The 23,725-nt window shown below is 45.0% G+C and overlaps 1 protein-coding gene across 6 annotated transcripts in view; it reads right to left on the bottom strand.

Moving 5' to 3' along the window:
- VGLL3 (vestigial like family member 3) overlaps positions 1-9,365 on the bottom strand; it is a 266,967-nt gene extending 257,602 nt beyond the window's left edge. For all 6 annotated transcript variants that reach the window (XM_090059622.1, XM_090059632.1, XM_090059667.1 and 3 more), the window contains exon 1: positions 9,050-9,365. In XM_090059622.1, coding sequence (XP_089915748.1) covers positions 9,050-9,172 — 123 coding nt within the window. In that variant the 5' untranslated portion in view covers positions 9,173-9,365. The remainder of the gene's footprint in view (positions 1-9,049) is intronic.
- Between the last annotated feature and the right edge of the window lie 14,360 nt (positions 9,366-23,725).

Below are 23,725 nucleotides of genomic sequence, written 5' to 3'. Positions count from 1 at the left end.
GCTTAATATAAACTTGCTTATTTAGACACATAGCTTTATAACAAGCCTCTCTCTCTCTCTCTCTCTCTCTCTCTCTCTCTCTCTATATATATATATATATATACACACACACACATATATACACACACACACACACAAGCTGAGGAAAGGCAGATAAAATGCGCAATGACAGTAATAGCATAACTTGGAGCTTTTATTTAGTAAGCAAGATGTTTTGTTAAAGAGATGCTCTCCTAACATCCAATTCTGCACTTCTTACTTGGTTAAGCACTTGCAACGAAGTGAGTAGTTTTAAACAATAACAATAAGCAATTGCTTGACACAGTAAATGTGGCTACAGAATGTATAATACTCACCTATCACATGCCATATACTATATGACATTGTATAAATTGGGTATATTAGAGATCTATGATATTATATATATAGGGTGGTGCCAGGTGTTCTTAGAGGTACAAAGTAACCCCTGTCCTATTAAAAAACAGGCTGAAGGTGTGCGTGTGTGTGTGTGTTGGTGGGGGGGGTTAAATAGAAGTTTACACGTGTCTAAATAGAAATGAACAAATAAAGTGTATGTTCATGCCAAGCTGTAAGTATGCACAAAACACTTGAGAAGGTAGCCTATATCATTCAAATATACCGTTTGTATTTATACTGCCAGTATATCACTGCATAAGCATGAATGCAATTATATAGAGAAACACACTCTTCAGTATAGCCTCTGGCCTGACTTGGTAATCAGGAAGGAAGTCTTTCAGTGTTCCTATACAGAGACTAGAGTTCAGGAAATTAAAACTTATCTCCAGAGTTGCTTCTGTGTGCAGGAATGTTCTCCTTTCCACAGTCTAAGAATCTGATTAATTTTCCATTTCAGTCTTCCTCCTTTTAACCAAGTTATGAGAGTAACCAATAAAAGATATTCTTTAAACTTATTTTGAAAACACTAAATCTTCAATATTACATTCTTTTATTTATTTTTAAGTGGTAGCATTGGGTACGTGTTAACATAAAATTATTTATAACCCAAAATGATGGCTTTTGCAAAAATAAAAATGGGAGTGCTATGCTAAAATAAGATTTTAATTATTTATCAGTGATTCGATGGTTAGGGGAAAAAATTATTTTCAAAAATATATGTACCTTATACCACATGTATACACAGCCAATCAAAATGCTGAGCCAGTCAAACTTTGCTTCAGAAGACAGAGGATTATTTTGAATGAGAAGCTATAATGAGACCACGTAACAGTGATGTAACATTTCCTTTAGCACAGTACATTTTCTTTAACATATACTATATTCATTCCACCTTCAGTCTTTTTACAGCTAACTGCTGAGATACTTTTCCTGACCCCAAGACTGTGTGTCTATATTTGTACAGGTTACTGGAAAAGTATTTAAGATTCTGAACCCTCCAGAATTTGGTTGGTTTACCTAACCAGTCCAGGATAACAGTCAAATTGCTGATAAGCACAAACTGTACTAAATCAATTGCTTTCATACATTTGTTTTAAGAGCAGTTCTGCTATATGCTTATGCAGCCACAAAATATATAAAAACTATGTTCATAGATGTAGTATCATACTTTTGACTGCATGTGATGTAAGGCTTCATGGTGTAGCACACCCCAGTCACTTCCCAATCTCCTGATGTTTATCTACTTACAATAACCTCCTGTCCCTTTCCCCACCATTTAAGGCCTGCAAACCTTATGGTGGCAAGTTTTGCAGCCTCTACAAACCTATGCCACCACATGGGCCAGAAAGTAGAATTAAAGCTTGGATGAGCATGTAGGGTGCCTATAGACATGCTCATTTGCATTCTAATTAGATTGTGTCAGAGCAGACTCGATTAATTGTTCTAATTAGAATACTCCAAGGTCATCTCACTGTCACATGTATTAAGCCCCCGCATGTTTCAAAATGGATGCTGGGGCATGTTATATAAACTTCACTGAATGAGCTTCAGATAAAGCATCCCACAGCCATTTTGAAATGTGCAGGGGCTTAATACACATGCCGATGAGTCATTTTAATTACAGTGGCTGTCCAGGAACTGCTCTAATTAAAATGCCGCCCCACCCCCACCCATGAGCACATGTATAGGCAGCCATAGTGAAGAAAGAAGGCCAATAAGGGCATTTGGTTCCTGTAGCAGCTTTCAGTCAAATTAGATTATGGAGAAATAATCCAGTATGATGGTTAGGCCGGCAGGTCAAGCATGTACATGCGCTAAAGAAATTCTGAATAAGTAGAGGTGTACAATAGAGGTTGCAAAAAATAAAGGTTGACCTTTTTTTATTCACAAACATTTCCAGGGAGGAAAGCGTAGTAGACTTGACTGTAGACCATTTTTGTGCTTTGCTTTAAAAAAAAAGAGAAAGTCAGTAGCAAACCCTCAGTAACACTGACCCTTCTGAAAGTCCAGGTTGGTTAAGCATTCAGAATGTTGAGTGAGCATACAAACGTTGATCTTGAATCAAATGGATATGGCTGGGCTCACTCTGCTGGTATATCTTTATATACTCGCAAAATACCATTATAAGTCAGTTTTTCCAGCCAAGAGTATTTTCCAGCCAAAATCTTGTGAAACTATCAGTTCTTTCACATTTCTAGTACTTTCTTGAATAGCCTATCCAGAACCAAGAAAAACCTGTTCTCATAGAATGAAATTCTAGCCACATTAAAGCCAGCAGCAAAATACCAACTGACTTTAATGAGCGCAGGATTTCACCCCTAGTGTTTGGTGAAAATGCCTGAACATTCCTTCCATATATTGCTAATCCCCCTTCCAACTGCAATCAGCTTGCTGTGCAGTGGCATGGAAGGCAACCAAACTTATTTGAACTTTTCAAAATGTTTAGTTTAGCTTGGACTTGAATCAAGTATTCAGTAACATTTTAGGCCAATTCCTAATTTTATGCCCACAATGGATTGCCTATTCCTACAAGTTACCAACCCTGTACATACCATCATCTAGCATATGTTCCCTTATGCACAAAAGCATACAAGTCTAGTGGGCTTGTGACCACCTGTTACAGATTTTCCATTATGAGACAGAACAGGAACTGAAAATAAAGAAAAACTACGCTGAGGAAACACCATACGACCCCCTTCAAAGAATACGGCCCGACACTTGATAGAAGCTTCTGAAAAGGAATGTTTGCAACAAATGTGAGCAGAAGGGGGAAAGTCTTCATATGCAGTACTTTCTGCCAGTGTGGCTGGCTCCTATATAATAAAGTATAAATCCTTAAATAAAAAGATGGAAGAGAGGAGGAAATCAAGCACTCAAGGCAGCTTATACCTAAAAGTTAGTATTCCCAGATTTGAAAATGTAAAGTGCTAATTGTTATCCTTAGAAATGAGTAAGTTATGAGATAAGCATGTGCAGAATGCAGAATGAAGTGAAGTATTTCTTTCATCTGCATCACTGGATTTGCAGCAATAGTGTAGGGAAAAAGGATTTGGAGATAGCACATTTAAAGTGCTATCTTTTGTTAAACAGTGTCCTTAACTGCATCGTGAGCTTAACAAAACTTTTCCTGACAATGTGTAAGCAATTGATTAAACAACATACATCTCAGGAATAACCACATTTTCATGTGGATTCTGGATAATTCAGAAAAAAAGAAAATGAATTGCAGAGCTTTTTGATCACTTTTTTGATCAGAGTACAGCACTGATAAAGGAAATCATCTGGAAGAGAAAAATTCCCGGTACAGAGGAACTTAAGTCATTTGTGAGAAGTATAAGGAGATGTAGAAGAGACCTAAAGAAGCATGTCTTGCATTCAAAAGCTTGTCTAACACTATCCTGACAATAGAGTTGGTCCAATAAAAAATTCACCCTAAGAAAGCCTGGTCTCAAGTAGAAGAAAAGCCATACATCTACAACTTTTTAAAAAATCCATTCACAACTTTCTTAATATTGTGTAAACTTAAACTCATACTAGTCAGAATAGCAAGAATATAGCAGGCCAAATCCTGTGCTAGGCCATGGTACATAAATGTCAATGGTGCATCAAGTGTAATACAAAAAGTTTTTTAAGAGGAATCTTATAGGCCCGATCGAAAACCCAGCAAAGGCAATGGCGAGACATTGGAAGCTTTGGTCCTGAGGAAATATCTTGATTTTAAAAGTCAGAAGATGTACTTTGGCTTCATGGAGATGGTGGAATTAAGTTTACAAATCCAATTTTCTTCCAGCATGTTACATGAGTGTCCTTCCCAGAACAATTGAACATTTGCCACTAAAGGCTCGTCTTAACAAGAAAAATGAAGTCATGGTATTCGTATCTGGATTGTCCTACTAGAAGCTGATGCAATGCCAAACACAACTAGTTCCCATCTGCAAAATCATGTATTTGTTGATGAGGAGAAGTCCAGTGAATTACCTAATCTTCTAATGAAGGCAAGCCCTTAACCGGAAAAAGGTGGTTTAGAGCGTTGTCCTCAGCAGTAAATCTTATTTCTGTGTATCATCACTCCTTTTTGCAACACTGATATAGAAAGAATGTACTCTTGTCATCATGGTGCCATAAAGAAACTCCAGTAGTCTCATTTACTGTTTACATTTAAACAAAGCTACGGCTTGGTTCCCTGTTCTTTTGGGGAAAAAAAATGTTCAAGTGAGCCACGATGAATCCTATCTTGCCTTTTCATTGGACAGAATACTCTGTTACTCTTCTTACTTTGCTTTGAAAAGATGTCAGGATTCTACAATGATCGCCTTCTCTCAGGGAACTCTTGCATTGGAAGCTCTGTTACATCAGTGTCGCATACATCCCGTCACAAACCCAGCACATGGTATATAGACGCCAAACACTTCATTCTAATTTCACCAGTCTGAGAGCTGAAAATAATCTCTCTATAGTATGGTATTAACAAACAGATTATTAATGTGTACTTTTATGCAGTATATACTTTGGCAGGAAAAAGAAGAAAAATCCAACATATAGCTAGATGTATAATCCAACGGTTGTAACTCGTTTTCATCTGTCCTCTCTAGCACTGCATGCTTATGTGTATGTGGATGTGTGTGCGTGCCCAAGCATGCCTCATTTATTTCCTTGGACACTTGCTACAGACTACAGCATCCCAAAAGATCCAAGGGCAGAGTTCCAAAAAACCCAATGGGTGGTAGGGCTCATCTCCCATTAACACTGAATAGAAATTGAGTTCTCTGCCACTTAAACATATTTAAAAATCCCACCCTGAAGTCATTTGCTAGCAAGTGATTTAGGAAGATAGGAACCACAGACTGGAAGGGGCCTTCTATGACTAGTCCCCAGCATTCACTGGCACTCATCAACTGAAGGAATCCCCAAAAGATTTCTTGGCTATGGATTTGTAAAAACCCAAGACTTTACAACTTCTGCAATGATGTTAGGCAATTAAAGAATGCAGGGGCTAAGTGTTACAGATACCAAGAATGTAAGGGAAGAGAAGTTACTCTTTAAAAAAATATTTTAAAAATGAATCACTTACTAAAAATGTATCCAGAAATTCACTTCTGCATGCAATGAGTGAGTATCTGTTACTCAGACCAAGATGCCACTGTATTCTTACCTCAGACTAACTCAAAGTTTATTTTCATAATCCCTTCTACACAAAGTCGGACTGCTGTGAGGATGCCTAGTTGCATGCTAAAGGAATATTTTCTAATACAAATATACAGTACCAGTAAAAGTAATTAAAAGTTGCCAAACAGATCAAAGGAGTCCAAACAAATAAACAGAAGGGACTAGACCTTTAGTTCATGCAAGGTGGTATCCTTCCATGAGCTGAAGATATGGCTCTATCTGTTAAAGAAAGAATTCAATGGTAATAGCAAGAGGCACCATAAAAATTTATGTACATAGAAACATGCATATTTTCAACAAAGATATTTTGGGTAATAGCATTTTAACTTCAACAAGGAGGACATACCATCAAAGACCTGGGTTAGTATGAAACTCGGACGTGCAAAAGAATCAAATAAAGATCAGTCCTCCTTTGTCAGGCAGCTGATTTTGTAATGACTTCCAAATGACGACACCAGTGGTACACTGACTTTGTAAAACAGCAACGAGGCTGAGTCCTTGGAAATGTTAAGGATGAGCTGCACTGTATCAGCTCTTATATAAAATTTGGGTTTTTTTAAGGCTTACAATTAACTCATTTTTCTCCATGATTTTTTTTTTAAAGCCATTGTTTTAATTCTGGCAAAGAAGGGAGTTCCAAAACGATCATCTTAGTTACCATTTTAGAACATTTTATGACAAATGCGTGCATGAGAAGGAATAAAAACCTGGCAACAGTTAAGAGAATTTTCTCTTTTCTTAGGCTGAATATTACAAAGCATTATAGAGTGGTCAAGTAATCAAATTACTTGATCGGGTAAATATTACTGGCAGACTGATTTTAAAGAAAACAGGGTGACTTGAATAATGTGGAACACCATCTGAACAGCAATTTTTTTCTATTAAGCCTATACAGATGGAAGAGGATCTATTTTATGTTACTTTTTTTTTTTTTAAACTATGGTTTTTTATAGACAGTTATAAACTGTGCCTAAATTTCCAGCTGTTAGAATTAGAGGGTGCAGCAAAGACAATTCAGTGAGCTTACAGATGTAAGCCAGTCCTGTATCCTGACTTTGAGCAGTTCATAAATAACTGTAACAGCAACACTTTATAACTAAATTATATGAAGAAAGACAGGGCAAGTGGAAGTAACTGATAAAAAAAACAAAAAAAACCCGACAACAACAAGTACTTGATGGTCCTTTTGCAATAATAGCCTAGAATGTACTCACAGTAACCTATAAAACATATCAGTTTAATTCTTTGCTCTCTAATTTTGCCTAGGCCATGTCTCTGTGCCAAGGTAAAAAATGAAATAAAAAGAAAAATAGACTAGCAATAATTCTGTGCATTAAAAACACAATGACTAGTAAAAAAAAATTAGTGTGATGCTTTTGGAACAGTTCATAATTTGTGCAATATATAGATGTGTGAATATCACACTGGGATTTGACACTGAAAAGAGATTTTAGTCTCTGTCATTTGAAGACAACTATACTATTTTCTGTGACAAAGATAATTACATTAAGCTGCTGTTTAATTACAGCTATTCCATACACTAGGTATGCTGCATGTAATATCCACAGTCCAAGAATGTATTCACAAACCAGACCTGAAAAAAGAACGTCTTTCATTTGGAAGAACATCTTGCCTAACTCTCTCCCAGCTACGTAGCTGATCCAGTGAAAGATACCGCTCAAAGAAATCCTTGCCTCTCCCATCATTCCTGGACCATCACAGCTACAACTACTACTGGCTCACCTCCACAGTGAAGCTGTTCAAAAAATAAAATAAAACCCAACACACAAATCCTCATTTGCAAACCCTGTTTTACATCAAGTTTTATCCTCAACGGAAGCATTTACATTTTCAATATAACTTGGTAACCTAATACAACCCGACAAGGCAGCATCAGTGTAGTAGCCAGGAGGCTGAGAGGCATTGAGCTGCAACGCAACGCAAAAGCTAAAATTACCAGACAAGTGCCATTCCACAAGCTGGGACTTAGAGTCAAAAGCTATTTGTTTAAAAGTATGTTGCAAGGGCTAGAAAAGCACTCAATCTGCCCATGGACACCCTGGAGAAGTTAGCTCTTGTCTCTTTCCTGCCAGTTTTCTCTCTCTCTTGAACAACCTGGAAAAGTCACCTGGTCTCCTTTCTATAAAAGCTTTCTCTCTCTCAACCTGGAGAAGTCAGCTCTTGTCTCCTTCCTGCCAGTTCTCTCTCTCTTGAGCAACCTGGAGAAGTCAGCTCTTGTCTCCACAACTTGGAAAAGTCAGCTCTTGTCTCCTTCATCAAAAGCTCACTGTCTCTCTCTCGAACAACCTGAAGAAGTCAGCTCATCTCCTTTCTGCAACACCTCTCTCTCTGTCTCTCTCCCTCTCTGGCAACCTGGAGGGAAAAAAAATCAGCTCTTGTCCCTTTCCAGCAGAAGCTGTCTCTTGTGCACCCTGGAGAACTCAGCTCCTGTCCCTGTCTGCAAAAGCCCTCCCTGCCTCTCCCTCTCTCAGCAATAAATAAAGGCAAAACAATAACACACAGAAGGGACTTTAATGCTTCAGCCCGCTTTTGCGTCTCCCAGGCAAAGCAATATTAGGGGTCACTTCCCATGTACGGAGAAAACCAGCTTCGCGGAGAATAATGATAAAACCTTCTGGAATGCAGCAACAACCCAAAAATGTATTCTCAGATGACTACACGAGGGCCAAGTCAATATTAGTCCCACTTCACCCACGCACTGCATAGCCTAAAAATGCTGTCAGCCTGATAAGAATTTCCTGACTTCCTTGGTTTTTTGTTTTTTTTTTTCTCTCCTTTTTAACATCTGATCTCCGCAGTGACCGGGAAACAGGTCCCCAAAGAGCGCGGGGCAGCCCCAGCCCCCTGCCCGCGGCCCTGCTCTCCAGCCCGGCCCCGCGCCAGCCAGGACCTTCCCTCCCGCCGCGCGGTCCGGCGCAGGTCCCAGCTCCTTCCAGCCACGGATCCGGGACCTTTGCTGCCGGAGCTAGGGCAGGTCCCAGCTGCTCCTCGCCACCGGAGCCGAGATCTTCCCTAGCGGGTCTAGGGCAGGTCCCAGGAGCCCTAACCACGGGGCCGGGGCCGGGGCCGGGACCGTCCCTGGTGCGTCTAGGGCACGTCCGAGCTCCCCCTAACCCTGGTCCGGGGCCTTTCCTGCTGGATCTAGGGCGATCCCCAACTACTGCATCCGAGATCTTCCCTAGGGGATTTAGGGCAGGTCCCGGCTCCTCCTCGCCGCGGGCCCGGGACCTTCCCCGGTGCATGCAGGGCGGGTCCCAGCTCCCTCTAGCCATGGACCCGGGGCCTTCCTGCTGGATCCAGGGCCGGTCCCAGCTTCCCCAGCCGCGGGGCCGGGACCTTCCCTCAGGCGGAGCTGGGACCTGCCCCAGGTGCCGCCAACGCGTGCCGAGCCACTGGGGCCCGACCTCGGGACCTCCCCTTGCCCCGGGCCGGGCCGGGCACTCACCTGCGGGCCGGGCGGCGGCGGGCAGCGGGCGGGGGCGCCGGCGGCCGCGGCCGGGCCGGACAGGTGCTGGGGCGCCCCGCACGCCGCCCGCGGGTGCTGCATGGCCACGTCCGAGCAGCTCATGGCAGCGGCTGCCGTCCCGTCGCTGCTGGCGCCGGAGCCGGAGCCGGGCTGCCAGGCGGCCGCCGCGCCCGCATGCCGCTCAGCACCCGCGGCGCCCCGCGCCCGCTCTTATAGCGGCGGCCGGCGGGCGGCCGGGCAGCGGCGCGCGGGGCGCATCGCGGGCACCGGCGCGGATTACCATAGGCACAATGAGCCGGCCGGGCTCTGCCAATGGCCCGCGCCGCCCCGCCCCCGCCTCCCCATTGGCGCCCGGTCGGGCCGGGGGCGCGGCCGCGCCGGGGTGCCACCGCGGGGGCGGGGACGCCGCTCTGCACCCGCCGAGCAGCCCTTGTGCGGGCAACGAAGTGCTCGCAATGTGCCGGGGGCGCGCTTGGCAGTCACCCGGCTCCCAAGCCCACCCCTGGCACAGGGAAGATGCCGGATTCTAGCCAATGTGGGATGTTCAACTTCGCTGCAGAACAAGACGGACACGGTTCTTCGGGTGAATCTGGTACGTCCTTGTGTGCCTGCGTCCTCAGACAGACACGGGCGCAGCCTGCGTCCTTGCAGAACAGCGAGAAAGATTGTTCACCTCCCTGCCTGCCATCTGACACCTCCAGGGAAGGACTTCTACCGGATCTACACATCCAGGAGATGCTCAGCACCGCTCGCAAAGACACTCGCATGGCCCCAGAGGGACAGCCTTTCAGCTGCAGCTCCCTCTGTGCACAAGTGAAGTTTATTTCCTGCCTATGGGGACTTCTGACCATCTTGTACCATCTATATATTTCCCAGAGTCTCATGGAGGGACTTTGATCCCAGAAGCTTGCAGAAAAGGACACCTTTCTTGCGATTTCCCAAGAAATCTAATAAATAGATTTATTGGTCTAATTGCTCTAATAAAAGGTATCATTTTGGAACCAAGAGTTTAAGTGTGTTGTATGGCCAAATGTACCATCCCTTTTGCATAGGCAGCCCATTGATGCAGCCTGTGTGAAACTCAAGTCACTCTGAGAGACCCATAACTGGCTTTTTAAAAATTTGTATTTAATTTTTTTAATTAATATAGTTCATGTCTCAGGTCAGATCAGTTCCAAATCCTTTCATAGTTTTGGAGATGTTAGGGGCTGGAAGGGACCTTACAGGCAGTGTTCCCTCTAAGCTGTGCACCGTGCGCGACCACTCAGGCGCACCTGGCAGCGTGGCATGAGCACGTCTGCGTGGCCGCACACTCTGCACAGCTTAGAGGGAATGCTGCTTGCAGATCATTGGGTCCGGCCCCCCTGCACTTGGGCAGGAAAGACTCCTGGGGTCAGATGACCCCAACAAGGTGAAGTCAAAACACTTTCTGAAGATCACCAGGGTAGACGACTGTACCCCTCTGGGGACAGCCTGTTCCAAACCCTTGGCACTCAGCTTGTAAAGAAGTCGTTCCTTATGTATAGCCTGAATCGATCTTCAATTTGTTTGTGCCCGTTATTTCTTGTCCTCCCCCAGAGGGCCAAGGTGAACAGATGCTCCCCCAAGCCATAGATGGAGCAGGACTCAGTTGTTCCAAAAAAACATATCAACTGATTCAATTGTTCCAAAAAACTGTACCAACTGAGCAGGCAGAACTCAATCATTATAAACATCGTGTACAATGCTACAACTGGCAAGCGCCCTCTGTCCCAGGGACTTCAGATACTCCCAAATCTATTAGCAGCATGGACAACTGGTGCCACCTTAGTCGGGGGGCATGTGCCGCTCCCTCCCACCCCCCATGGCAGATCTTGCTTCCTGAAGGGAGTTCCCCTGCAGCTGATCATTGCAGCTGCTTCTGGGAGTGGCTGCAGCAACTGGCCAGGACTTGCGCGGGGGTGGGGGAGGACACCCGTGCCCTGTCTGCCCTGCCTGCCCATCACCTAAGCAAGGACTGTGGCTGATCAGGGGGTGCACCAGCGCTCTGAGTGACATCGCCACTGATTGGCAGGCATCCTATGTGCAGGCCCAAGCCCAGAGGCCTTGGGATTCAGATGCCCCCAGAAACCACGCTATCTTAGCCCACAAAAACAGGTCTACACTCGACCTGAGCCAAAATTTGCTGTCAGCACTTTCTTATGACTGCTTACCTTGAAGTAAAGAAAGGCTTCAATGTTGATAACCCAGTTTTCACTCACTCACTCACTGGCAACTTTCAGTGAGCAATATAAAGTAAATAATTAAAGCTTATTTGCATACTTATTTGCATATATTTTCAGTGTACGATAGTTTTTCAGCAAATATAATTATTTTGAGCTTCCCATACAATAAGTTTGTGTTTAAGACCTGGCGATGCTGGGCATCAGTATGGGGGGAGCTCTGGGCACTGTCTTCACAGATAGGAGGGCAGCTCATTGCTTCCTCTGCCCCGCCCAGACCTTTGACAGTCCCCACTGCCTGTGGGGGGATGCGGGGAAGGCGAGGTCTCAGCAAAGCAGGGTAGGGTAGCTATGGAGAAAGGGGTACTGGCTCCTTTTGTAAGCTTTGGCAGCACCTGCCACACAGAGAAGATTAGCTTTCCCCTGAGAAAGGATGAGACCAAATTTTCTGGGGAGAGATTTTTTTGGCTGAGATACAGGGAGACAAGGGGTGTCCACATCTCAAGGCACTGGGGCTTGTACATAGGGTGCTTGACTGGTTTTGGGGAGTCTTGGATGCCCCAGTGGGATGGGGCTGGGAAGAAGGATGCTTGCCCAATGGTAAAGCCACACAGACATCATGATTGAGCTCTGCTCAGTCAAGTTTTGGAACTTGACTCTTGGGTTTTGCCAGGCTGAATTTGGAATTGATTTAGCCTTGAGAAAAAACAAACCAAACCAAAAAAAACTCCCCACTGGAGAGAGATGATATTATGGTTGTATGGGATGGTTTGGGTAGAGACGATTTTGCTTCAGGCAGGGGGTTGGACTACATGATCTCTGCAGGTCCCTCCCAGCCTGCTTCTCCATGACTCGATGAGATGCTGACAAGACATGTGTGGTCCTTTCAGCATAGCTTTCCTCCTGGATCACCATAGTGAATTGTCTTCTCTACAATAAATACCATTGTCTCTCCCCATCTCTCCCCCACAGAGGATCAAATGGCAAGAGCTCCAATGCTGCAAACACTTCTGAGTTCTGCTGCCTGATTGCTGGTGTAGATCAGCACATAAACACGTGCCTGCAGCAGCCAGGTGAATACCATCATCTGTAGACACAGAAAAGAGCATCAAGTCCTTTCTCCTCAAGGATAACATTGCCCTATAAAATCAGAGAATCATAGAAAATGAGGGCTGAAAGGGACCTCAGAAAGTCAACTAGTGCATCCCCCTGTTCAAAGCAGGACCAGCCCCAGCTATAGCATCCCAGACCCCCTAAACGATGCAAACACTTGTGCACATGCTTAAATTTGTGAATATGAGCAGACCCGCACAGTTCTTATCACTTGCCTATACAGGTTTCCCTAATTTATGTGACTTCTATATATATGAATTGGCTCTTATATGATCACCCTTTTTCTACCCAAAATTCCTTATATGTGAGATAAATTCACTCATATGAGGTCGGGCCTTCACTTGTCCCTACTCAGCCCAGACCCTGAGCTGCTCCATGCTGTAGTGCAGGCAGATGCTGTTGGCTGGTCCTGGGTCTGCTGCAGCAGTTGGGATAAGTGGAGAGAAGCTGAGCCCCAGGAGGTTTGGGGCAAGGTGCAGCCCAGTGGCTACAGGCTGCTGGCATTGGCTGCTCCTGTGGCTGCTGCAGCAGGGACTGGGGTGAGTGGGGAGAAGTGGAGGCCCTGGGCTGCATCAGGCAGCAAGGTGACAGGAACTGTGAGTGGGTGCAGGGTGCTGGATGGAGGGGGGAGGGAGCAGGATGGGGGTGCACAGCTCTTGCTGCTACATGGGCCCAGGGAGGGCTGCTGGTTGGGGGGCTCTTCCCGGGGGGGACAGGGGCCTCCAGATACACATGTGGGACCTCAGCAGGCTGGGGCCAGTGGTGCCACTGGTCTCTCCTTAGAGCTCGGCGGGCAGGTTGGGGGACCATGGCAAATTTTGGGGTGACAGCAGCCCCCCTCCTAGCACCACTGCCTCATTCCTGCAAGCAAGGCTGGGGCCAGCGGCGGTGCTAGGCTCTTCCCAGTGCTCCAGGCGGGTGGTGGCAGTGGCACTGGGAGGAGTGCTGCTGCCACCCCAAAATTCACCATAGCCCCCCAACCTGCCTGCCAAGCATGGGGGAGAGCCTGGTGCGGCCACCAGCCACAGGCAGCAGCCTGCTGTCATCCTGTGCACAGATCTGGGGGCCCACATCCCCCTGAGAAGAGCCTAGTGCAGCCCCGCAGCTCGCACCTGCGCACACACCCCATCCCACGCCCCGTACCCACTCACAGTTTCTGCCACTTTGCTGCCTGGTACAGCCCCACGAGCTGCTGATGGCTGCACTCCATCCCTCCCCTAATCCTAGCCTTACTCCCTCCCTCCCTCACCACTGTGGGAATGTATCCCTACCTGTTCCATTGTAAACTGGGTTCACTTAACGCAAATTCAATTTATGCACCGTTCTCTGGGAATGCATGTACCGCATGAATCAAGGGAAACCTGTAAATGAATCCATTGAATGAACAGGCTAAGCATTTACAGGCTTCAGAACCCACTTTCTATTTATTGTAGAGCAGTGCGAATACTTGAGTCATAGACATCATTAATTCATAGAAATTAAGTGCTGGAAGGGACCTTGAAAGATCATTGAGTCCAATCCCCTGCTCTGGGCAGGAATACTGCTGAGATAGAATGATCCCAGCAAGGGGTCTGTCTAATCTTCTCCTGAAGACCTCCAAGGCTGGGGACTGTACCATCTCCCTGGGAAATCTATTCCAGATTCTTACCATACCTTACCATGAAGATGTTCTTTCTTGCATCCAACTTGAAACCATCCTCTACCAATTTATGGCCATTGCTCCTTGTCCTCCCCTGGGGCACCCTAATAATCAGTTTTTCTCTCAGCTCCCAATATTCACCTTTTATGTACTTATAGAGTCTTGAGTCTTCTTTTTTTATTTTTGGCCAAAGTGAAACTATATTTTTAGTTGACTCACCTGCAAATTTGTATGTTGGCTTTTTTGGCCAAAATAACACTAAACTTTCTTTGAGATCCAAAAACATATATATGTTTGACCTGAATATAGAGAATTACTATTATTATTTTAAATTTTGAAAAATAAAACTAGGCAAATATCAAAAGTCACCATTCTGAAATAAAAGATTAAATTGCTTAATTTAGTTACATAAAACATTTCACCTTTTTAAAAAAAGAATTAAAATGTTGGTTGTGAGCATTGAAATTCACAAAGTTTGTACTCCTTTGGAATCATGGGCCTGGCCCACCAAGTTACATGCTAGACAAAGAGTTCACAAAGAGTTTCACTTAACCCAGAGAGGAATTTGCCAGTGCAAAATGGTTTATTTGAAACATTTCATTTAGCTCTAATTTCAAGGTGTTGTGTTTTGCAAATAAAAACTGAATTATAATCTTTTAATTTAATTTTAAATGACTCTTTTCATCAGATTTTTAATGGTGTACATGTTAATTTGTAGATAATTGTATCTTTTTAATTACTTAGAAATTAGATGGTTGATTCTTAATATATCTGTTAAGTATCTGCTAAGTATATACGTTTTCACAAGTTCTCTACATAACAAAATGGGCTTTCCCTGGGTGCTAAAGAATCATGGAGAAGTAGACTGCAAGAGACCTCTGGAGGTCTAGTCCAACTCCTGCTCCAGGCAGGATCATCCCTATCCAGTCTATCATAAAAATCCTTGTCTAACATACTCCTAAAACTACAAAAAATCACCCCTGTCAGATAACTTTTGCCCAAAGACATCAAAAGCACTCTAACCTGACAAAGATAAAGCAAGGGGATGGGGGCTGTCAGCGTCCCAAAGCTGGCAGCAGTTTGAGTAAACTACTTGAGAGTAAATGCTCCTGGGCAGACACCTACATGTGCAGGGATGTAGGAGCATATTTGCTGCTCCTAACTGCAAACTGTTCCTGCTCCCTGTGGCCCTGCAGTGGGCCCCTGCTGCCACCAGGAGAGCTGGAGGCTCGGGCCACAGCTGCCTGCAGACAGCAGACATCTTTAAAAGACAGCCCCACTCCCTGCTCCCTGGACCAATGCTTTTCTGGCCAGGAGCAGCATGCAGAGCCTGGGGGCAGCACAAGGCAGCTGTCCTTTCCCAACAGTCCTTTCCCTCTCCACCACCCACCTCACCCACCATCAATGAAACACCCTCTTCCTTCCCCATGCAAACTATGTACATTGTTGTACTAACTTGTGAGTGCCTTCCTGGGGTGGGGGCCCATGGGGTGGGGGCACCTAGGGGGTGGAAACCAGGGACAGGTGCCTAGCACCCCAGCTTCTGGCTGTTCCCCTGGGGGTGTGCACTCTGTGATGAGCCCGGTGGGTGGGCATATTGCCCAGGGTCAGTGGAGGGTGCCGGTCTTCCAGTGTGCCCATTTCCCTCTCCAGCAGCCAGTGGCGAGAGCCAGAAGGGCTGGCATGCCTGGTCTTGTGTCTCCTCATGGACCAGGTCCTCTGCACATCATGTGTCTAGCATGTAACTTGGTGGGCCAGGCCCATGATTCCAAAGGTGTACAAACAGAACTGTTGCCGATGGCTATGGTACCTTGGGTGCACCTGGCACAGGACCCTGAGCTTCAATAGCGTGGTGGGCAAGCCCACACTGCCCAGCAACCCTTCCCCCAGTACAGGGCTTACCATGTGGGCAGGGCTGGTGTGCCTGGTAGTTTGGGTCGGTCCCTGATGGAGGCAATGGAAAGCAGTTCCCAGCAGTGTCCTAGGTCAGAGGGGTGCAGCATGTGGCTTCCTGAGCAGGTTCCCCCTCTGGGGAGCAGCTGGTGCTGCTGTTGGCTGATGGTGACATGGCTGGCCTGGCCTTGTGACTGGGGCTATGGCCAAGGACCTGGCAGACAGGCACTAGCCCAGGCTCCCAAAGTTTCTGGAGGACACTGGAAGTGGGGAGCTCAGCTGGATGGGTTGCTGGCAGGCCAAGTGACCCTCCCCTGGTGATGCATCACTGTGGGTGTTAGGCAACAGTAGAGGCTTGGACAGACCACCTGTGCTGCAGTACACAGCATGGATGCAGCCAGGGTCCCGGGAGCAAATGAATAGCATGCAGTTGCCACATAGAGGGTATGGACTTAGGGTTGTAGTCAGTCACAGTGACCCACTGTGCCCACAAGGCCTTGACTTTATGCAGCTCTTGCATGCCAACTTTTCTTGCCCATGCTCCTGCATACAAACTGTGAGTCCCACTGAGAATCCCACATAAATATGTGTGTTAGAGTGCCCGCCCAGTGCAAATTGCTTCAGCACCTCAGCCTCACCCCACAGTGCCACAAGGTTGCCAGTAACTTCTTGTGATGACCAGTTGAGGCCCTGGGAGGTGGCATGTGGCATCAGTGAGGATGCCAGCATGGCTCCTGCGATGGCTTTCTGGGTTGTCCCAGTGCTGCTTGGCCTGGGCAGCTGCCTGTAGCACCCAGCACAGAAGCATGGCATGGGACTGGCAGCTGCACAATGAGACAGTGCCAGGCAGCAGCTGCAGAGTCTAGGCATGCTCCTGGGGGTTGCCTGTGGGCAGCAGGAGCTGGACCCAGTGGCCAGGAGCTAGCTGCAGCTGGGCCCAAGTGCTGGCAGGTCTGGCAGGTGCCTGCAGCTCCTGCAGTGCTGGTCAGCATGGTCCTAGCAGCCGTGTGGCACTATGGTGCCACGAAATGGTGCTGGGGTACAGATAGGCTGGCTGATCTTACCTGTAGCCTATATAGGGCAGTTCATTGGCCATGTATGACCACAGGCTGCCTGCATGTGCCTCAGGGATCCACAGTGTCAGCTTTTAAGAGCCTGGAGCTGGGGCTGCCAAAGAGCCAGCCTAGCCCTGGGCCAGGAGAGGCTCCCAGCCTCGGGACCCTGGGGTTAGGGTGAGACTGCCCCCCTAGTGGCAGGGCTGACTGAGAGCAAATTTGATTCTAGTCAGCATCTACACATGCACTACTGCACAGTAACTACTAATGAGTAAATTTACTACTTGCATTTGCAGGTAGCAAAATTAGCCGCAAGTAGAGCAGTTTACTGCACAGTAAGCATGTGCACGTGTCAACACACATGCTTACTGTGCAATAAACTGCTCTACTGAACAGTAACACATTTCAGGTAGATGCACCCACTATCTACAAATCCCAACATAATCTAGACCCCATTCATCTCTCTCATCTTATGACAGCTGTACTAAGAAGGATGCTGTGGCTATCTATCCCAATAGTGAAGTTCATGAGAGTCAGATAAAATGGATTCTCCATGACAATACCTAGCTTCTGAGGTTCACTGTTTCTGGATGTATACCTGATAGCAACATGGACACGTCTGCAGTCAAGACAAGTTTTGCAGTTACTTTGTTCAGGCATTCCATTAACTTCTTCATTTACTGGCACTCAGTTTCCTAACATTTGGACTACTGGCTACTATCCATCCTCACAGATCCTCTCATGGAAGCTGGGTTCATTGCTGCAGAGGATTGTGAAGGATTTCCTGTCTTAGGAAAGATGTTGTTCGGTACCATTCTAACTTAGGTAAAGTGCTTTCAGATGCCATGTAATGGGGACCTTATGAGTACTTTTAAAATAATATTAAATCTACATTTAAGAAATAGAAATAATGTGTGAATAAATTCACATTAAACCATAGGCAGGAGCAAGTTCTTTAAAAATGATTATAGAATGTGGATTTGTGGGGAAAATATTATGTTAGCCCTGAAAGCAAACCTAGGCCAAAAAGTATTATATTATTTTCTAAATGAAAATTCCACTTTTAGTGGAGTAGATTAAATAACTGATTACAATAGATAAAATGGTATGTACTAAATGTAAAAGGCTTACACAAAAAATTAAATAATACATGTTGTAATAATACTATTTTGCAAGATGCTGCATTCAAATATTCAATTATTAAACATTCATCATTGCTTTTCTTGATGGCAACATCTTCTGTTCTTCTATAGCATTTCTTAAGGTTTGCTTTAAGGTACAATGTGTGACATGCTCAATCATATCAAACATTAGAATGGAACCATTAGCAGGCAAATGTTTGACGTGATACATTATGTCAGTCAGTGGCATTGAACCACTAATGAAAATAATTTTGACATGATACATTGTGTCAATTCTGTAGGATACAGATAGTATATTTTTAAAAATAAGGTCAAGTTCACCTCTGGCGTAAGTGGATGCAACTGCTATGACTTCACTAGCATTGCATCTGCTTGGGTCAATAGAGATGCTCCTTTGGCCCAATAACTGGAATTTGTCTGAAATGACAAGGGTTAATAGCTGATTTTTCAGATTTTTAATTACATTGCCTTTATGTCACAAACTTTCAATTATCATGCTTATGTTTTAGGGTCAGAGTTGCTTACTTGCTTTTGGCTTTGTTTCTTCACTTTGATTTTTTTTCTGAGAGAATTAAGAAAAATGTCAAAGATCTCCCCAGGCCTAATGGCCAATCAGCCTAGCGTGGCTAAGACATGACAGTTTCTATAGCCAACAGCAACATTAGAGATTGATGCAGCTAGTATCACATCCAACCACCTTTCACTCCATAGCCTAAATGACCAGATATTCATTTACAACGAGGTTGACAGGGAGCAGCCTTTGGCCTGAGTCCAGAGAAGGGCTCAAAACCAGCAATGTTGTAAGCACTTTGCAACCATCCCCCAGGAGGACTAAGGTCTCCATATTTAGCAAAAGAAATGTTTTTTGTTCTGGTTTTTTTATATATATATATATATATATATATATATATATATTTACCTTTATTGTAGTCATGGGAATGGTGTCCTGGAGAATACAAAGGCACATTCTAGTCTGAAATAAGGACAATTTTGTGTTATGCATCTTAAAAAGCATAAACAATATGAATAAAAAAAGGTAAGAAGACAATTTCTTTTTGAGGAGATAAATACCATATTTGCCCTCATTTTATAATCACATACAAGGAAACCTCATTAAATACATTGTCTATCATTAAACTGCTGCCAAAAGCAGCATGTACAGTACTCAGCAATGGAAACCAACTATGAAGTTGACTAAATGCAGCCAACACTGAGCATAACTATAGCCCATATTAGGCAAACATACTGATAGGAACCTTTTTTTTTATTGTAGCCCTAAAAAAAAAATCGACTGTTGCTTCCATAGGAGGGAATGAGCACTGGACCTGGAGATACTGCAATACCAAGCCTGGAGGCATTGCAATATCAGGCTGGCACGCAGAGAGACTGGAGCAAGTGCCGACACACTCCCTGATGTAAAAAATGCTGATGGGGACCATTTTTATGGCCCTTAATGAAAATGGGCAGATGTTCCCTCTGCAGGGAACTGGCACTAGGCGTGAAAGTACTGCAATACCAGGGCAGCACCAGGATGGCCAGAGCCAGCCCTGACACCCTCCCCTTAGTGCCAAAAATACTAAATTTGATGGGAACTCTTTTGTTTTAAATAAATTTATTAAAAACACACTTATCACCCTACGCTTACAAAGCTTCATGTATTAAGCATCCTCATTTTACCACAATTTCATACAGTAAACAACTACAAATCCAAAACTATACAACTAAATATATTAAACCCGTAAACAACATATATTAGCTTCCCACAAATGAACCCCTTACAGAGCTTTTTCTTTATACAGAAACCCATGAAACGCTATTACCCTAGTAACCACCTGAAACTCTCCGCCCCTCCCATCAGTCCTCTTTGCTGGTTTAGTAAAACAAGTGTGTCCAGTCCTTTTTCTTCCACCTCTTATCTGCCTCTTCTTTGATCTCTTCCTTGTCCCAGTCAGTGTAGTATTTCAGTTCATGCATCTTAAAAAGCATAAACAATATGAATAAAAAAAGGTAAGAAGACAATTTCTTTTTGAGGAGATAAATACCATATTTGCCCTCATTTTATAATCACATACAAGGAAACAGCTTCACACATTCTCTTTCAGTGAAAACCCACTCCATAAACTAATTTGAACACACGCTAACAAAGTCCTTAATAATGTTTCCTCCAGGCACTTTGATATGAGTGTATACAGTACAAAGTCCTGTGCTGGCAACAGTTTTTTTTTTTGGTGACACTCAGAAAGCGGCAGACCTTTTCCCTCACCCACTTTGCATATATACACTCCCAAAACATAACCCACCATTTCTACTTTCCTGCACCTCACTTGTTGAGCTTGTCAAGCCCCATCTGTATTGCACCTCACTCACCAACTGTATGTTTTTAAGGGTAGCTTTTGTGCAGAGCAGAGCTAGGCATGTTTGGTCAGGCACCCTGAGCTGACCACTTCTACTTTCATGGCTGACTTCAGCCAGGAACCCACTGTTCGGGAGGCTTGCCTCTGCTGCAGCTGAGTAAAGTCCATAGCACCCTCTCCCTGGGCTTGCACCAGATGCAAAAGAAACAAACAGAGTTAAATGAATAAACTGCCACTTAGCTTATCCCTGGTTTCATGCCTCTGGCTTGCTAGGCTTTCCCCAGGCTTCTCTTACCTGTAGCCTCCTATTTTTCAGAGGCTTTGAGGACCCACAGGGCTTGTGAAAACAAATAAGCAAACAAACAAAAGAGAAGTTTTGTTTACAGACCCTCCCTGTGGCTGTTTGACCTCTGCCAAATCCGTGCTCTGGGCAGCTTTGCTCTCTGTCCATGCAGTCCCTCAGAGAGTGCTTTTAGTGTCTTTTATTTTCCTACCTGCTTGTTCATGTAGCTTGCTCTCCCCACACCTGGGTTAGTTTCCTTGCTGAAAGGTTTGCTGGGTCCCCAGACCTGGGTCTGCAGCCTCTGATGAGTCTCTCCAGAGACTCTTCTGGGGTGGGTGTGGGGGAAGGCTTTCAGCGTGTGGGGCCATTTGGGCTCCTTCACACCCACAGTAACAGGGCCAAGCCCTGTTACACCAATAAGGTATTTCTTACAAGCATCCCAACTAGGTCAACATGTTTCCCTTTTAGTTGTTCAGCCACCACTTCTCTCCACACCTTCTTCACTTGTCCTTCTTTAAGGTTTTTCACTGGCACCACCCTGTCTCTCCCTTACCACTTTCATCAGTTTCTTAGGATCCTCTAGGACCTCTAGTCCTACCAATTTTATACCTCTGCATGAAACCTTCCTGCAGGTCTTACATCCTGATACAATGAATCGGCACCTGTCATGCCCATGCACTCTTCGAATAGGACTGATATACTCCCCATTTCCTCAAAATTGCATTTGTGTGAAATCAGGTGATGTGCACTAAGGCTGGGCAAAGCTTCGGATTGTGATTCAGATTCAGATTCAGATGATTTGAAGGCTAAATCTATTACTCTGAATTGAATCACTAGATGCTTTAGGGTTTCCGAATTGATTCGGAGCTTACAAATCAATTCGGAAAAGATTTGGCAATTTGGAGATTCAGCCATAGGGTATAATGGGGAATCAATGGAATATCTATAAATTTGTTGGTTTTTGCCTAATTCAGATGAACCGGGTAGGGATGGTAGCTGCTACTGAGGGCATCAAGCCTGCCAAATTTCAAGGTAATAGGTACAGATGTTTCTGGGAAACTGCACCTCAAATCCTGAAAGCAAATCTCATGTCACACGTGTATGTTAAGTCACAGTGGTGTGAAAATTGTAGGAATGGTAGCACTTGCTGCAGCCACAAAGTCTGCCAAGTTTCAAGTAGATAGGTGCAGGGGTTTCTGGAAAACTGCACCTCAAACTGCTGACAAGCAAAACTCACAACATAGGTGACACTGTGTGCATGTTAAGGCACAGGGCGCGTGAAAAATGCAGGGATGATAGCCCCTGCTGCAGCCACAAAGCCTGCCAGCTGTCAAAGAGATCAGTGCAGGGGAAGTCTTGGTTCTGGGGAGCTGCACCTCTGGCCTCAGGCAGGCAAAACTTGGGACATGTGTACTTATGGGACTGTGTGTGTATTCAGGTGCGCCCTTCCTGGCTCTGGGGCCTCTGCACAACATGAAAGTGTGCCCCAATGAGGCCTCCTCATCCCCTGAAGCCTCATCCTGGTTCACCACTGTAAACAACAGCAGTCAAAATAGCTGGCTCAACACCAATAGTACCAGCAGCATCAAAGATAGCCAGACGGAACTGTGACAGAACCTGTCTTTTTATAAACGAATTGACTGCAAGAAGTAAAAATGTTGTGTTGGATATATGTTACTCATGGTGTGTGATGGCTTATCTTCTGTTATTTCTGTTTATATGTTTATTATCAAAAAAACCCTGAAACAGTTAGAAAAATATATCTTAGGCAGCTCTTGGGTTGAAAAACCCTTTGTTAGGCTGAGGAAGTACCTGCAGTTGGTGGGTCTCCTGGTCCTGGGTGGAAGGAATAGTAAAGAAGCTAGAGGCTGTCCTGGCATGCAGTGCAGACAAGAAAAGCCAGTCAGTGAGAATGGAAATGGAGATGTCAGGGGGTGAGGGACAGGATAGAGTGGGACAGGGGTGGAGGTAAGAAGTACCCGAGGAGTCTGAGTTTTGCCTGCTTGTGGTCAGAGGTGCAGGGCCCCAGAACCCAGACTCCCTCTGCAGTTTTCACCCCCCTGTGTCTTAACACAGACACAGTGTCACCTATGTCATGAGTTTTGCTTGTCAGCAGCTTGAGGTGCAGTTTCCCAGAAATCCCTGCACCTATCTCCTTGAAACTTGGCAGGCTTTGTGGCCTCAATAGGTGCTACCATCCCTGCAAGTTGTATCTGAATCAGGCAAAAAACAACAAATGTATAGATACTCCATTGATTCCACTTATATCCTATGGCCGAATCTCCGAATCACTGAATCTTTTCTGAATCAATTCAGCTGGATCAAATCAGAAAAGCGATTCGGATCTCCAAATCAAATCAGATGAATCCAAATTGGCTGAATCTGAATCCAAATTGAATAGTTGCCTATTCACACAGACCTAATATGCATTGCTTTCCCCTCTCCCTCTGCTACCACCTTGCATATCATGCTAAGATATATCACAAAGATGAACAATCTTAATTCCAAGAGCCCCCCTCCCCTCCCTGATCTCTCTTGCTTTGTACAGTTCAGCTCTAGCCAACCTTAATGCACATATTTCCCTGTGTACTTTTACTATCTGCTACCATGTCAGTTAGAATACAATTCCCGTATATAGAATAATCAGCAGTAGCACAGCCTTAATGCTGCCACTTTCCCAGCAAAGGACAGTGTCCTTACAGCCTGCAACTAAAGTATTGTGTAACGGAGCTTTTGTATAACAGGACTTTGTGTAACGGGGCTCCTGCCCCATTACTGAGGAGGTGGAGGGAGCCCAGGGCCTACTGGCCATCCCAGCCCCTTTGAAAAGACTTAATGATGAAAGGGATCGAAAGATGGCCACCCACCACAGATGTATGCAATGACTGTCAGGCTTGGGGCAAAAATAGTGTCAGGTGACTCAGGGGCTAAGGACAGACACTACACATAAACTGGTTTAAGCAATCAGAAACTGG

Source organism: Crocodylus siamensis, chromosome 1 (assembly GCF_052110815.1).
Source record: "Crocodylus siamensis isolate JL-2025a chromosome 1, ASM5211081v1, whole genome shotgun sequence".
Classification (NCBI taxonomy): domain Eukaryota; kingdom Metazoa; phylum Chordata; order Crocodylia; family Crocodylidae; genus Crocodylus; species Crocodylus siamensis.
The sequence above is the reverse complement of the archived record's forward strand: the minus strand, read 5'-3'. Positions and strand labels throughout refer to the sequence as shown.